The sequence below is a fragment of the Dryobates pubescens genome, chromosome 36, assembly GCF_014839835.1.
Source record: "Dryobates pubescens isolate bDryPub1 chromosome 36, bDryPub1.pri, whole genome shotgun sequence".
NCBI classification, from domain to species: Eukaryota; Metazoa; Chordata; class Aves; order Piciformes; family Picidae; genus Dryobates; species Dryobates pubescens.
In genome coordinates, this window is record NC_071647.1 from 1,105,819 (window position 1) to 1,120,830 (window position 15,012).

The 15,012-nt window shown below is 66.2% G+C and overlaps 2 protein-coding genes across 3 annotated transcripts; one reads left to right on the forward strand and one right to left on the reverse strand.

Annotated features, from left to right (window-relative positions):
• Window positions 1-276: 276 nt before the first annotated feature.
• ORMDL3 (ORMDL sphingolipid biosynthesis regulator 3) lies at window positions 277-8,288 on the reverse strand. Of its 2 annotated transcripts, none has more exons than XM_054176781.1 (4): window positions 8,268-8,288; window positions 3,474-3,681; window positions 1,410-1,561; window positions 277-751 (listed from the first exon to the last, which is right to left on the reverse strand). In XM_054176781.1, exons 2-4 carry the CDS (start codon window positions 3,645-3,647, stop codon window positions 616-618), a joined length of 462 nt encoding a protein of 153 aa, XP_054032756.1. In that variant the 5' UTR covers window positions 3,648-3,681; window positions 8,268-8,288; the 3' UTR covers window positions 277-615. The 2 variants fall into 2 exon arrangements, with proteins under 2 accessions (XP_054032756.1, XP_054032758.1); XM_054176783.1 differs by having other exon boundaries at window positions 3,474-3,675; window positions 8,268-8,284.
• Window positions 8,289-12,177: 3,889 nt separating this feature from the next.
• Window positions 12,178-15,012, forward strand: LRRC3C (leucine rich repeat containing 3C). Its single transcript, XM_054176772.1, has 2 exons — window positions 12,178-12,266; window positions 14,090-15,012. The coding sequence occupies exon 2, from the start codon at window positions 14,168-14,170 to the stop codon at window positions 14,945-14,947; it is 780 nt and encodes a 259-aa protein (XP_054032747.1). The 5' UTR covers window positions 12,178-12,266; window positions 14,090-14,167; the 3' UTR covers window positions 14,948-15,012.

A 15,012-nucleotide genomic window follows, 5' to 3' on the forward strand; every position in this document is an offset into this window, starting at 1 on the left:
TCGGCGCTGCCTGGAGCGGAGGAACTTCCTCCCTCGGTGGTGTCCAAATCAGTCCTTCTCTTCCCCCCCCAAACCCCAGAAAACAAGGATAAAAAGAAAAGGAACTCAGCCTCCCCCCCAACCAATCAAGGTTCTGGGGCAAGTCTGGCTGCATCCCTTTGGATTTCCCCTCACCTAACTGCTTTAAAGCACCAAGCTTCGGCACGGGAGCTCTACTGTAAAGTGCATTTACCACAGCAATAGTACCAGCACTAAGAAAAGCTTCCCCCCCCCCAACCTCAATCCCTCTCCTCTTCCTTCAGGCTCTGAGATGGATTCCCCCTCGCTGTACCTCAAAGTCTCAGTGCTATCTGCATCTAGTGATGGAGGCTGGGAGGAGGAGGAGACCCAGCGTGGCGCATCCTGCTCCGCGCTAAGCTCTACCCCGGAGCTGGCCGTGGCTCGGCTGGGCAGGAGGAGCCAGCATGCGGCGTGTGGCTGTCAGGTACTGCCTGGAACAGCTGCTTGTGAGGTTCAATCCCAGTGTGTGCAGGGCTGAGGAGGAGCCAGGATGGTAGGGCAGGGTGGGGGGAAGAGAAGGAGCTTCCCCTGCTCCTCTTCCCTCGGGCTCCAGGTTCAGTACTTGTTGATGCCGAAGATGCGGACGCCGTGCAGCTGCGGCAGCTTGGGGATCAGGACGCTCATCAGGGAGATGGTGTTGATGACAAAGTGTATCCTGTCATACTTGGTGTAAAAGCTGGTGAGGAAATACCTGGGATGGTGGGGGGGAAAGACACAGGGGGGAATAATGGTCAGGGTGTTGTGCTTGCTGGGACGGCAGCAGCGGCGAGGGCTGCACAGCAGCTGCCCAAAGGGATCGGAAGCGTTTCGGCTGGAAAAGACCTCGAAGAGGTTGGGGTTGTTCAGCCTGGGGAGGAGAAGGCTCCAGGGAGACCTTAGAGCAGCCTTCCAGTACCTCAAGGAGGCTACAGGAGAGCTGGGGAGGGACTTGCTGCAAGGATTTGCAGTGAGAGGGTAAGGGGCAATGGATCTGAGCTGGGAGAGGGCAGATCGAGACTGGAGGTGAGGAAGACATTCTGGACAGGGAGGATGGGGAGACACTGGCACAGGGAGGCTGTGGATGTCCCCTCCCTGGAGGTCTTCAAGGCCAGGCTGGATGAGGCCTTGAGCAGCCTGGGCTGGTGGGAGGGGTCCCTGCCCAGGGCAGGGGGGTTGGAACTGGCTGACGCTGAAGGTCCCTTCCAACCCAACCCATTCCGTGGCCGTTGAGCCTCACCGCTGACCCACCACCACCACCACAGCCTGAAGAGGTGCTTCACCCCCCCCCCCCCCACACCAACAGCCTTCAAATGGCTTTTCAGGTGGCAGCCTGGAGGTCTTTGCCAGCTGAGGGGGAGGGGAGCACTCACAGGACGATGGGCATGATGGTCAGGAACTTGCGCGAGGCTGTGAACTGCACCCCGTAGTCCATCTGCTCCCAGTGCGTCAGCAGCCGAGCCCTGCCCTGGTCTGGCGTCTCAAAAGGAGTCCCCTTCACGGTGTGGAGGAAGATGTACATGCTCTGGGGAGAGACAGGGGCAGCAGGAAGCACACAGGGCTCCAGAGAACAGCTGAGGGAGCTGGGGGCGCTCAGCCTGGGGAAGAAGAGGCTGAGGGAGACCTCACTGCTCTCTGCGGCTCCCCGGGAGGGGGCTGGAGCCGGGGGGGGGTTGGGCTCTGCTCCCCATGTCAGGGGATGGAGAGGAACTGGCCTGAGATTGCCCCAGGGGAAGGTTAGGTTGGGGATGAGGAACAATTCCTTTGCTGCAAGAGTGGTCAGGGACTGGCAGAGGCTGCCCAGGGAGGTGGTGGAGTCCCCACCCCTGGAGGTGTTCAAGGAACCTGTGGCCATGGCCCCTGGGGACAGGGTTTGGTGGCCACGGTGGTGCTGGGTTGATGTTGAACTGAGTGCTCTTGGAGGTCCCCTCCAAGCCAAACCATTCTGTGATGCTCTACAGCTGAGCTGCAGGCAGAGCAGCCCAGAGGTGCTTGCAGCAGCCTGGAGCTCCGCTAGAGGGACGCCCGGGCGCTGCTGGAGAGCAGGCAGAGGAGGGTGGACTCCGGCCGGCTCGGCTCGGCTCAGCTCGGCTGCTACACGTGAGGCCTCTCCTGGGTGTCAGCCAAGCAGGTGGTTGGAGATTGGGGCCCTGGGATCTGTGGATCAGGAGATTAGGCTGGGCTGGCTCTGGGCAACACAGGGCAGAGGCTGTCCAGAGAGCGCTGGGGGAGCTGTGGGCAGCAGCCTGGTCCTGCTCTGATTAGAGTTCACCTCCTGCCACAGATAAACAGCAGGTGCCTGGCTGCCTCCCAGCCCTTACCTCCAGCCACCTTTAGGTCCTTTCTGTGCCCTGGACCTAATGGTTTGAGCTGCCAGAGAAGGGGAAGGAGTCAGAGCATCACAGCGTGGTAGGGGTTGGAAAGGAGCTCTGGAGCAGGTTGACCCAGGGCAGGTCACACAGGAACACACCCAGGGGGACCTTGGAAGTCTCCAGAGGTGGAGACTCCAGCACTGGGCAGCCTGCTCCAGGGCACTGCCACCCTCAACACAGAGAAGTTTCTCCTCAGATGGAGCTTCTCATGCCCCAGCTGGTGCCCATGACCTCTTGTGCTGGCACTGGGGCCCACTGAGGAGGAGCTGCAGCAGCTTGGGCAGCTCCTGAGCTGAGCCCTGGGCAGCTCCTGAGCTGCAGCTCCAGGTGGGTTTGGAGGTTGGCACCCAGCAAGGGCTTGGCTTTGGCTCTGCAATATTCTGGGGCTGAGATACTTGAAATAAAGGACACCACAGTGACCACTGCAGCTCTGAGAGGCTTTGTCCCCTGGGCCTGAGGCTGCCCAGGACCCGAGGCCCCATGCAGCAGAGGCACAGCAGGGAGTCAAACACAGCAGCTTCTGCCCCCACTGGCAGCCCAGTGCCCCCCAGGACCTCTGCCTGCTGTGCCCACCTCGTGCCCCCCAGCAGAGGGCTCTGACACCCTTCACTCAGGGACCTGATCCACAGGAGGGGAGGATCCATTCCTGGAGTCCCTTTTGACTTGAATCAGAGCAAAGTTTGGGGCTGGCTCCTGGGATGGTTTCAACTCTGAGGCCAACTCAGGTTGCGTCACTGGGTGAGAGCTGCGGGGCCAGCCCCCGGGGGCAGCCTCCGGGGGCAGCCTCCCTCCGGGGCCCTTCTCAGCTCCTCCTCCTCCGGGGGGGGGCACATGACAAAGGGACTGAACCCTCAGGCAAACAGCTTCGGTCTTCCCCCCTCCCCCAGCGGCCTCAGCAGGAGCTAAATGCACAGCCCCGAGGCAAAGGTGCCAGCTGAGGAGAGGAGGTTGAGCAACTCCCTGCCGGGCTGTGGGAAGGCAGAGGAGGGAATTGTGTCAGCAGAGACCCGAGCAGATGGGAGCTGAGCCGAGCCCGGGGTGCCCCGGGCCGGGCCCTGCCCTTACCATGTTGTGGATGATGTTGGTGAGGGTCCAGACCACCGGGACGCTGAAGAAGGGGATGCTGAGCAGCACGACGTGCAGCAGCCCGATGCCCAGCACGTAGGCCAGCCAGATGCCCCTGCTGTTCATCACCCTGGTGTTGGGGTTCACCTCGCTGTGGGCCGTGCCCACGTTCATGGTGCCTCCTCCCGTGCCACCGGCACCCCTGCAACTGAAGCAGACTTGGCTCAGGGCTTGGAGCCCCCCCTGCTCCAGGCCGGCTGGGGGACCCCAGCCCTGCCCTGCTGCAGAGCTCCTGGCGGCCTTCAACCCCCCCTGAGCCGAGCTCAGTCCTCCCTGCACCTCCTCAGCCTCACTCCCCAGGGGAGGCTGAAGCTGGGATGTGGGGATGGGGGGTGGGAAGCTCCTTGTGAGCTGCCAAGGTGCCAAAGCTTGGCCTGGAGCACTGCCCCATCAGGAGAGGCTGAGAGCCCCGGGGCTCTGGAGCCTGGAAAAGAGAAGACTGAGAGGGGATTTAATCAATGTTTATCAATAGCTGAGGGCTGGGGGTCAGGGGACAGGGACAGGCTCTGCTCCCTGGGACAGCACCAGGGGCAGTGGGTGGAAACTGCAGCACAGGAGGTTCCACCTGCACAGGAGGAGGAACTTCTGCACCGTGAGGGTCCCAGAGCCCTGGAGCAGGCTGCCCAGAGCGGCTGTGGAGTCTCCTCTGGAGCCTTCCCAGAGCCACCTGGGTGCACTCCTGTGCCACCTGCCATAGGTTCTGTGGTCCTGCTCTGGCAGGGGGGGTTGGACTCGCTCTCAGGAGCTCCCTTCCAGCCCCTAACATCCTGTGTGATCCCCACCACAACCTGGCAAGGCTCAAATGAGTCTACACCCAGTGCTGAGACCACCACCACAGCGCTGGGACACAGCACCTGAAGCCTCTTCCCCACTGCCAGCTCCACCAGACCTCAGCCCCAGAGCAGGAGGGTTTGCAGAGGGCAGGCAGCTCTCTATCAACAGATCTCCTAATGAGCTCAGCTCAATTAGCAGGGCTCTGCTCTGGAGGCTTGCTGGGCTGCCTCAGATGGTTTGATTCCAATTTAAGACTGAGGGTGGGGAGGGGGGGGGGAGGGGGTGGTGTGGAGGTAAAAAAAGAAGGCAACAAAAATAATTCCCCTGCAACAAAACCAATTTCCTGCAGGGAAGGAATGAGAGTCCTCTGGAGCAGCTGCCCAAGCTGGGCTGTTCCAGCAGCAGGAACTGCAGGAGGAGGCTTTTCCCCTACCTGGGAGGAACATCTGCCACACAAGGAGGACAGAGGGATGTGCAGCTGAACAATACCAGGAAGCAGGACAGCTCTGGCCTGGTGCCCTGTGGATGCTGCAGGTGTGGGAGCAGCTTCTGGGGCTGCTGCACTGTGAGCAGCAGCAGCAGCAGGGCTTGGGGCAGCTCTGAGGCTTCCTGGGAGGAGGAGAGCTTTGGTTTGTTGTGTTCCAGGGGCTCCAGGAAGCAGCAGAGCTCAGAACTGCTGTGAAGCTGCACATCTTTGCACCCAGAGCAGAGATGTTCTGGCACAAACCCATCTCTGTCTGGAGGCTTCACTAGGCCCCAGGGTCAGCCCCTCCTTGGCCAGAGGACCCCACACTGAGGGCTGTTTCCTGCTCTCACAGCTCCCACAGCTGGGAGCAGGTGCTGCTGTCCTCTCCAGCTCTCCCATCTCAGGGGGTGAGTGGGAGCCAGCTCCCTCCTCACACTCTGTGTCCTGCCAGAGCTCTGGGCCTGGCTCCCCTCAGGAGCTGGCACTCACTCCTCCTCCTGCCCAGGGCCAGGACACAAAGCAAGCTCTGGCTCCTGAGATGCTCCCTGGCACTTCCCAACCTCTTCCCAGCCTGTGGTGAGGCAGAGCTGCTGGGTGGGCAGAGCAGAGGCTACCTGGGGTCAGTCACAGGGCTTGCACCTGGAGAAGGAGAGGCTGCAGGGTGCTCCTTTTCTTGCCCCCTGGGTCTGAGGACCTCAGGGAGAAGCCTGAAGCTGGGTTTGGGAGCAGGACTTGGAGGCAGGGTTCAGCCCTCCAGCCCCAGCAGGGAGAGTGGCTCCATCCTGAGCCTGGGGCAGCTCTGAAGGGCTTGAGGAGGGAAGTGGAGGGCTTGTGGTGAAGCACAACAGAGTCCAAAGGAGTCAAGTTGTTGCAGCAACAAAGAGAAGAAGGCCAAGAGCCCTGTGGAATGTGTAAACAGCAGTGCTCTCTGCCAGACCCTGGGAACAATCCTCCTGGACACTGGTGAGGCCTCAGCCAGAGCCTGTCCAGGTCTGGAGGAGCTGGAGGGAATCCAGGGCAGAGCAGTGAGAATGAGCAGAGGTGTAGGAAAAAACATGACCTGTGAGGACAGCCTGAAGGGAAGAGCTTTGTTTAGTCTAGAGAGGGGCTGAGGAAAGCCCTCAAGCCCTGGAGGGAGCTGCCCAGAGGGAGGGAGACAACTGCAGGGCTGAGGCTTGGAGCGGAGGGGACAGTGCAGGAGGCTGATGTTGGGGGGAGGCTCCTGGGCAGCCACTGGGAGCCTCCCTGGGGGCTTCCCCAGCAAGGTGAAGAACGAAGGTTGCTCTGTGCACCGGTGGGGCTTGGCCAGGTGGCCTCTTCAGGCCTCTCTTCTTTGGAGGTGGTGGCACCAACAGGCTGCAGCAGCTGGCAAGCCCTGCCCCAGGGCTGCCTGGCAGGGAGGTGGCACTTCCAGCTGAGGACACCCACCAGTGGCATTCTCACAGAGTAAAGAGCAGCTGCTCCTTGGCCCCTGCTGCAGGCCTGGGCAGGGGCAAGCCTGCAGCAGGCTGCCAAGGGCCAACCTCAGAAGCTGTTTGTGAAGGAATTCTCCTCCTGCCTCTCCTCTCCTAAAGCAGAGGGGGGTGGGTGCCATGCTGGAACAGCAGCAGGGCCACATGGAGACACCAAGCATTCAGCCCTGCAGGGACAATTCTCTGCTCCTCCAGTCCTCCCCTTCCCCACCTTAAACCCCTTGGTCTGGGCATCTGCCCTGGCAGGGGTACAGCCCCTGCCCAAGCTCTGTGCCCACAGCAGGCTGCAAGCACCACAGGGTGTTGCAAAAGCCTGGCCCTGGGGCTCCCAGAGCTCTGCCCCCTGCCCCCATCCCACCCTGTCTGCCTCCTGGTTTTCCACTGGGAAGGTTCACCTGCAGGCACCGTGGCAGCAGGAGGAACCCTGCCCCCCCTGGCAGGGCTGGCAGCAGGGCTCTGCTTTCCCACAGGGACTGCAGGGGGCTGGGGACAGAAAAGCTTTTAATGATTCACCAGACCCAGAGGGAAGGTCAGGGCTGTGCTGCCACTGGACAGTGTCCATCCAAGGAGGGGAAAAGTCCTGGCTGTGGTCAGAGGCAACGAGCAGATGGTGGAGCTGAGCCCTTCCTCTGACCCTTCACATCCTGCTGCCTGCCCACAGCTCTGCTGGGACAGATCCTGGGGCTTGGAGCTCTGGCAGCATCTCCCCACTCGTGAGGCAGGGGGGAGCAAAATGACTCCAGCAGCTTCCCCCTGGCTTTGCCAGCTCCTGAGGACCCACAGCCACGCCACCAGCAGCCCAGGGGGCAGCCCCTTCCCCTCTGTCTGTGCCCAGCCCCTCACAGGGGCCTTGCTGTTCCCACAGCCCTCCTGCAGGCTCACAGCCTGGGCCCAGCAGCCTGTTCTGGCTCATCCCCTGGCAGGAGCTTTGCAGAGGGAAGGAGGACTCAGGCTCTGAGCGTTCCCAGAGTGCCAGCCTGGTGCTCCTGCCCCGGGGAGCCCAGATCCCTGTCTCTGGCACCACAGCAATCACCACCTCCACAGCCAGTGAACACTGCAACCCCTTCCTTGCAGGATGGCTTCAGCCAGAGCACACCAAAGGCCCTGGCAAAGGTGGCAGCCAGAGGAGCCAGAGCTGAGCCAGAGCTCGCCCAGGCACCACCACCTCACATCCTGGTCGCTGCTGGGAGTTTGGACTTAGAACCATGGAGCTGTTTAGGTGGGAGCAGACCTCTGTGACCACGGGGTCCAACCATTAACCTAAGCCCACCCTGGCCATTAAACTTTCTCCCATCTGAACCCCAAAGCTGCTGGGTTCCTCCTTGGGAAGCCAGGAGGGCCTGGAGCTGGCAGCCCAGCAGTAGGCAGGGCTGGACCTGATGATCTTCAGGGTCTCCTCCAACCTCAGGAACGCCACAGGCGGAGCGTGGGGGGCTGCAGAGCTATGGGGCAGCCCCAGCCAGCAGGCCTGGAGCTGGGGGAGCCGGCAGGAGGGCAGGGAGCAGGGCTGCACTCCACGGCCCGCAAGGTCTCTTCCAACCTGCGCAGGTCTGCGAGCAGCCCCCGGGGGCTGCGCAGCCCCAGCCGCCGGACACGGGGCGGAGGAGAAGCTGAGGCGGCCCCGGGGCTGGGGGGGAGCAGCCGGAGCTTGGCCTCCCCCCGGGCCCTTCCTGCTCAACTTCCAGGGAAAGTTTGGGGGCGCGGCGCCTTGGGGTCTCCGGGCGCACGTGGGGGGCCCGGACCCTGCTGCCCCTCACCCCAAAGCCCCGAGCAGGACCCTTCCCCACCCCCGGCCCCCCGGGCTGCCCCCGCCCCGACGGGGACTCCTCCCAGCCGCGGTTCGTTTCTTGGGGGGTACTTTTCTTTCCCGGGACAGCCCCACTCGAGACTCCTTTTCCCGCCGCCCCCGCCCGTGGGTCCGGACCGGGGCTCGGCCTCCAGCCCGGGCCCACCGACCTGCAGGCCGGCTCCGTAGCCCCGGGAGAGGCCGGGGAGGAGCCGCCGCGCCCGGTCCGCACTCACCGCTGCTCTGTCCGGTTCCAGCCCGGCTCGGTTCGGCTCGGTTCGGCGGGGCCGGGGCTCGCTCCGTCGCGCTCCCCGCCGCCCCGGTGCGCTCCCGGCGGCCACCTCGGCAGGACCCAACCCTCCGCCGCGGCACGCCGGGAGCTGTAGTCCCGGCAGCAGCGGCAGAGGCCGGCCCCGGGGCGGGGACAAGGCTGCGCTCACCGGGGACGGCGCTGCTTTAGGGACGGGGCAAGCCCGCGGAGGAGGGGGAAGGCCTTTCCGTCCCTCCGGTACCGTCCGGTGCTCGGGGCCGGGGGTTCCTCCGCCCACGGCACCGCATTTCGGCCAACCCCGAGCCGGGGCTGCGGCCCCCGGAGAGTCCTCACCGTCGGGGGGCTCACACATTCCCCCCCCCCCGGGAGCTTCCAGCCTGTTCGGGGGCTGCATTCTGCGGGGCTCAGACCCCTCCGGGCGCCTTCGCCTTTCTCCAGGGCTGTGGCCGCCCCACGCTGCACCCTGGGGGGCTCTGAGCCCTCTGGCTGCATCCACCCTGCTCAGGGCTTGTACCCTGTGGGGCTCAGCCCCCGGCTGTCGGCAGCTCAGCGCGGGCAGGCTGGCGAAGGTGGGGGTCTGGGGGTGCAGGATTCCTGTGCTGGGGCGCAGCGGGGCACCATCTGTGCTGGGCTTTTGTTTGCAGGACGATCAGAGCTCATCCCTGGCGCCGCCGCGGCCCCTGGGTGCGCTCTGCCATCTGTGCCTCGCTTTGTGCCGGCAGCGGCTGCGGCGCTTTGTGCTGCAAACCCCCTGCCCGGAGCTGTGCCCGGGTGCTGGGGCTGGGCACGGTCCCTGGCCCTGGGTGTGGTGCCCACAGCGTGGTGCCCCCCCGGCTGCCCGCGCCGCAGCTCAGCCTGTGCCGCTCGCAGCACCCCCCCAGCCCTGCGCGGCTGCTCCCAGCCTGCCCCTTTGCCCAGGATGGGTTCACCGCGCTGCTGGGTGCAGAAGAGATGGAGGATTCCCCGAGGCGGGTGCCCCTGAGCCGCCGTGCCAGGCCGAGCTGGGCATCCCGACCCCGTGTGTCCCCGCCTGGTCCCAGCACCAGCTGCAGGCTTAGGACATCTCAGCAGGCGGCTGGGTGCCCGCTGGGCATGGCAAGGGCATGGAAACCCCACTGGCTGCCAGGGCTGGGGCAGCCTGTGTGCGACGTGCTGGCACCGAGCTGCTGGCAGGGCACCAGGGGTGCTTCCAGGAACCAGAGCTCTGTAAACTGTTCCTGGTGGGCCCTGGGCACCATGGGGCACACATGTGCTTAAAGCAGCTGTTGGGCTGCTGATGGGCACCGTGGGCACCAGCCAAGGAGAACCAAGTCTCTGCCCAGCTTCTCCAGGGTGCCCTCGCTGGCAGGGTGAGGCGTGGGGGATGTTGCTGTACCAAGGTGAGGGAGCAGGAGGGGTGAGGTGTTGGTGATGCCAGCGTGCCAAGGCGGGGGAGGGGGGGGATCCCACGGGAGTGTGTGTGTGTGGGGGGGGGAGGTGAGTGGGGTGAGGAGATACCAAGGTAGGGGATCCCACGGGATCCAGCCCTGCTCGGCAGGAGAGCCAGGCACGCCCGGCAGCCTCTATTTTTATCCCTTCCCCTGCCCCCCCGAGCGCGGTGCCATCGCATTTGGCAGCTTCCCTGCCCCCCCGAGCGCGGTGCCATCGCATTTGGCAGCTTCCCTGCCCCCCCGAGCGCGGTGCCATCGCATTTGGCAGCTTCCCTGCCCCCCGCCGGCTCCGCACGTGAGGGGGAAGCGGAATGCGGCAGCTATTTTTAAACCCCCATCAATATTAAATCCCTCTCGGTGATGCAGCAGCGGCAGCGGCAGCGGCAGCCTCTCGCTGCCGGGGAGAGCGCGGGGGCGGGAGGGGGACACCCACTCCCTGGGTTCCCCACACCGGGCTCAGGGAACCCCAGCACCGGGGGCAGGGGGTTCCCCGGGGCGGGGGGGAGCCGGGGGGGATTCAGCCACCAGCTGCCAGCCGCCAGCTGCCTGGCCCTGGGTTCTCCCCCTGCTCGATGGGGGTGGGGAGGGGGCTCTGTGCCCGTGCGGATTCCCAGGCCCTGCTTGCTCCTGGTGCCGCTGGGCTGTGCCCACCTCCCGCTCCCCCGGTGCCGCTGCCCGGTCGATGCTGGTTATATTTAGCGCCGCGGTGCCAGGGGTGGCTATTTTTAGCCATCCTTGCTGCAGCTGCAGCAGGGAAGGGTCTGTGCAGGGTGGTGCTGCACTGCAGGTGCAGGGCTTTGGGGTGCTGTGTCCTGGCACATTGAGGGGGGGGAGGGGGGTGGGACCCGGGGTGTTTGCTCGATGCTATGGTGACCCAAAAGCTTGAGCACCCCAAAGGGCCCTGCCTGGCCCCCGGATCCCCACAGGCCTTGTCCCTGTGTGATCCAGAGCGGGTCCCAGCTCCAATCCTGACCTATGCACAGCTCCCGGTGGTGCTGGCACTGCTGATGGGCAGTGTGTGGCTGCTCTGCTCCCTGCCAAATGGGCAGATGCCAGCCAAGGGGCCCCAGGGCATTGACTGTGGCTCCCTGACAGCCACCGTGTCCCAGGCCAGCCCTGCCCCAGTGACCCCCAGCCCGGTGTCAGGCCTGGCTCACGTCCCAGCCCCGGTGGTGACCAATTGAGGCATCGCTGGCACGGCCCCGTTGGCAGCCTCGGAGCCGTGCCCACAGCTTACCCTGGTGTGTGCCAAACCATCACCCCCCACAAACCCTTGCTGGCTGCATCACCCTGAGGTATGGCACCAGACCCAGCTCCTGCTGCACTACCGGCTCGACCCCGACCCCTCCACCGGCCGCGACTGGAGCCCGGGAGTCTCCCGGGGAGCGCGGGGAGTCCCGGGGGAGAGTCTGGCTCCGGCCCTGCCCGGCTGCACCTCTCCTGTCAGGTTTTGTTCTCCTAATGGAGCCGAGATCCAGGCCAGGCGCCTCCTAACCGCGTTATGCTCCCCGAGCAGCGGCAGAATGTGGCCGCGCAGGGCTGGGCTCTCCCTCCCTCCCTCCGGGAGAACCGGGGACGGGGCGCTGGCAGCCGCTGCTGCAGCACGGCGAGGGCCCGACCCTGGCCCTGTAACTCGGGGTCCCGCCGGGTCGACCCCCGGTGCTGGCGGAGCTGTAGCCCCGGTGATGCCTTAGGCAGCAGCGAGAGCGGGGGGGGGGTCGCCCAGCTCGGCGACCCCGGGCACACCGGGGCCCGTTAACGGCGGCTGCTCTCCATGGTCCTGAGCCGGCCCCGCCGGTGCTCCGGGGCGCCGGGACCCCACGTAACACGGAGCTCCTGCCCGGTCCAGCGACCCCCGGTCCCGGGCAGCTCGGGGCTCGGCTGGGGGGCCGCTCCGCCCGCCCCGGTCCGCCCTGCTCCATCTCAGGTTTCCCCGAGTAAGCGATGCCGGTGTCGGGCGGGGGCTGCGGGCGGGGGGACCCTGATCCCACCGGAGTGGGGGGGTCCTGCTCGCCCCGGGGTCTGTGGAGGAGCTGGGGGCGTTCTGGGCTTTGGGGGGCGACGGGGACAGAGCCGTGGGGCGCAGAGCACCGGGGGACCTGCGGGTCCGGAGGTCCAGGGATGCTTGCGCGAAGATTCGGGGCCGGGGAGGGGACACGCAGCGGGGCGGGGGTCTCCGGGAGAAGCTGGCTCCGGTTGCTCCGGGATCGGGGGTCCCGGCAGCTCCTGTTCCGGTCTCCCCGGTTCTTCCCCCCTTTCCCCAACCCTGTGCTGAGCACTCGGGGCAGACTCTCTCCCGCGGGGCGGAGGGGGAGCTGGAAGAGCCCCGGGTGCGAGGCCAGGGGTGCTCGGAGCTGTCCGGCCCCCCCTCGGCGGGGCGGTCCGGGGGCGGGGAGCCCCGGGGAGGCCCGGGCGAAGGATCCCGCCCACTGGCCCCGCCGCCGCCGGCTCCGGGCCCGCCGCGCTGCGCGGGGCGCGGCCGCTCCGGCCCGGGGCGCGGGGCCGCTCCGCCGCCGCGGGGCTGCTCACGGCAGGTGAGTCCTCACCAGGATCCCCCCTCCTCTACCTCCTCCCTGGGACAACGGCGCTGGGAACGGGCAGGGCGGAAGGCAGCGGTGGGGGAGGTCCCCGGCAGCACCGAGCTGAGCTTCCCCCGGGGAAGCACCGGGGCTTCCCTCGCCCGCAACGCCCCCGGTGCCCAGCGGGGCCGGGGGGAACCCCGGGCATCTCCGGCTGCATGGCGGTTCTCTCGTAAAGAAGAACCGGGCAAGCTCCGCGACCCCCCGGGCACCTCAGCCGCCCTCCCCGAGGCTGGCAGCGTGTCCCGGTGCCGGACCGGGGACCCCCGCGCTCGGCTGCGGGCGGGGGACGCTGTGGCGGTGTGGGCGGGTAGTGCCGGTTCTCGCTGCCGAGAACCGCGGCCGGGTATCGTCCTAGCCCCCGGTCCGTGGGACCGCGGAGAGCAGTGTCCCAACCGCGGGGGTCCCCCGGGTCCCATGGGCGAAGCACCCCCGGTCCCGGAGCACCGGCTACCGCCTCAGCCCGGTGGATTTCCCGCGGGCGGCGGTAAGAGGGTCCCAAGGTTCTCCCGGGTCACATTTTGCAGACTTGGGGGGCGGTCCCCCCCTCTCTGCGGAGGTGCCAACGTGGGTTCCCGGAGCCCTTCGGCTGCTCCGAGCCCCGGCCCCCGCTCAGGGACCCCGCGGAGCCCGGGGTGGGGCTGGCGGCGCAGGGGTCGCCTCGGCACCGGGGTGACCTTGGGGTGCTGCGGCTCGGGTGGGCTGCGTTCCGGTGCCCAGCAGCGGGGGTGCTGGTCTAGGCTGTGCCACCCTTGGATGGGCACCTCTGCCCCTCACTGGGCAGCCCCGAAGCACGTTTGCCAGGGGCAGGGTGCTCTGGGGAGCAGGGGGTGATGGGACCAGCAGCCAGTCTTGCCCAGGAGGTGCCCGGCTGGCACGGCATGGGGCTTTCCCTGGTGGGGTGCCAAGGGGGTGCCCTTTGACGCAGGGATCTTTAGTGGTGGGGAAGTGGCAGAGTTCCTGCATCCTGCCTCGGTGGCTTCATCACCGTGGCCCTGCTGGGCACCTGCTGTGGCCCATGGCTGTGGAGGGACCTGTGGCTGGCAGAGCCGGGCAGAGCTCAGAGGGCTCAGGCATGGCTCTTATCTGCTGCTGCCACCCTGGGAACTCTCTGCACGCTCAGCTCCAGCGAATTTCCTTTGGCTGCTTTTGTTTCTTTCCTGCTGACGTTTTTCCCCTCCGGAATAAAAGGGCTGGATGGGGACCATGGCTACAGGGCAAGGTGGGCAAGGCTGGGATGGCACCGGGCAGGGGACAGCGGTGCCCAGCCACCCACCTGTGCCCATTCCCTCCAAAGGGGAATCCCTGGTGTGTGCCCGTGTGCCCCCCTGGCACTGCTGGGAGCCTGCTTGGCCTCTTCCTGTGTGCTCTCCACTGTGGTCCCCGGGGCTCACCCGGAGCTGGGGCTCGCTGGCTGCTGTGTCCTGCTGCCTGCTGCTGTGGGATCTCAGCCTTCAGTGGTGACCTTGGCAGGGCTGGAGCTCGCCCCCACCTCTGGCTCAGCCTCAGTGACTCTGTTTGTTATGGTCCAGCTGCTGCCACGCAGGAGCTGAGGCTTTGTTTGGCCACTCAGGGCCTGATCCTGCTGTGCAGGAGCCCTGAGCCAGGCTGCTGGTGGCAGGGACGGGGGTGTGAGAGCCCTGCTGGTTGGCCTGGGTCCCATCCCGGCCCCCAACCCACTGTGCTGGGGTAGGTCTGATGCTGGCAGCTGGCACAGTGGTGGTTCTGCCCCTCGGCACCCCTGGTCTGACGCTGCCCCTTTGCCGTCTCTGTCTCAGATGCGCCAAGCCCAGCTGAATCCGCCCAGGGTGAGAGCTGCCAGGTTGGCTGCCCTGTGACCAAGGCCACTTGGCACCATGCCTGCTGCCCAGCAGGTCCTGCTCCGCTCGGCCACCATGTGGCTGCTCCTGCACAGCCTCCTCCTGGCCTCCAGCCTCCGCTCCGCCTCCGCCTTCCCCAAGGGCTGCTACCCCTCGGAAGAGGAGGGGCTGAAGACCTTCCGCTGCAGCCACGCCAGGCTGACCGAGGTGCCCAGGGACATCCCCAACGACACCAACAAGCTCTACCTGGACTCCAACCGCATCCCCTTCCTGCCCCGCGACGCCTTCCGGGACCTGCCCGTGCTGCTGGAGCTGGACCTGTCCCACAACTCCATCGCCGGCGTGGAGAGCGGAGCCTTCCGCGGCCTGGCAGACCACCTGCACACCCTGGACCTCTCCTCCAACAGGTTGGTGTCGCTCGGCAAGGAGGCCTTCGGCCACCTCAAGGCCAAGGTCAACCTCTCCGACAACCCCTGGCGCTGCGACTGCCGGCTGCAGGAGCTGCTCCGCGCCGTGGAGCTGGCGGCCGGCTCCTCGGCCGGCATCCTGTGCCACTCCTCGGCCCAGGAGGAGCACGTGGGCAAGGCCTTCCTGCAGGTGATGGCCGACACCGACTTCTGCAACGCCTACAAGAGGACCACGGACATCGCCATGCTGGTCACCATGTTCGGCTGGTTCGCGATGGTGATCTCCTACCTGGTCTACTACGTGCGCCAGAACCAGGAGGACGCCCGGCGCCACCTGGAGTATCTCAAGTCCCTGCCCAGCAAGCAGCGCAGGTCGGAGGAGTCCTCCACCATCAGCACCGTGGTGTGAGGCAGCGGCACCCCGCGGGGCACCGGCGGCGCTGGGCATCGGCCGCTCCCCGGGGGGAGCTGCCA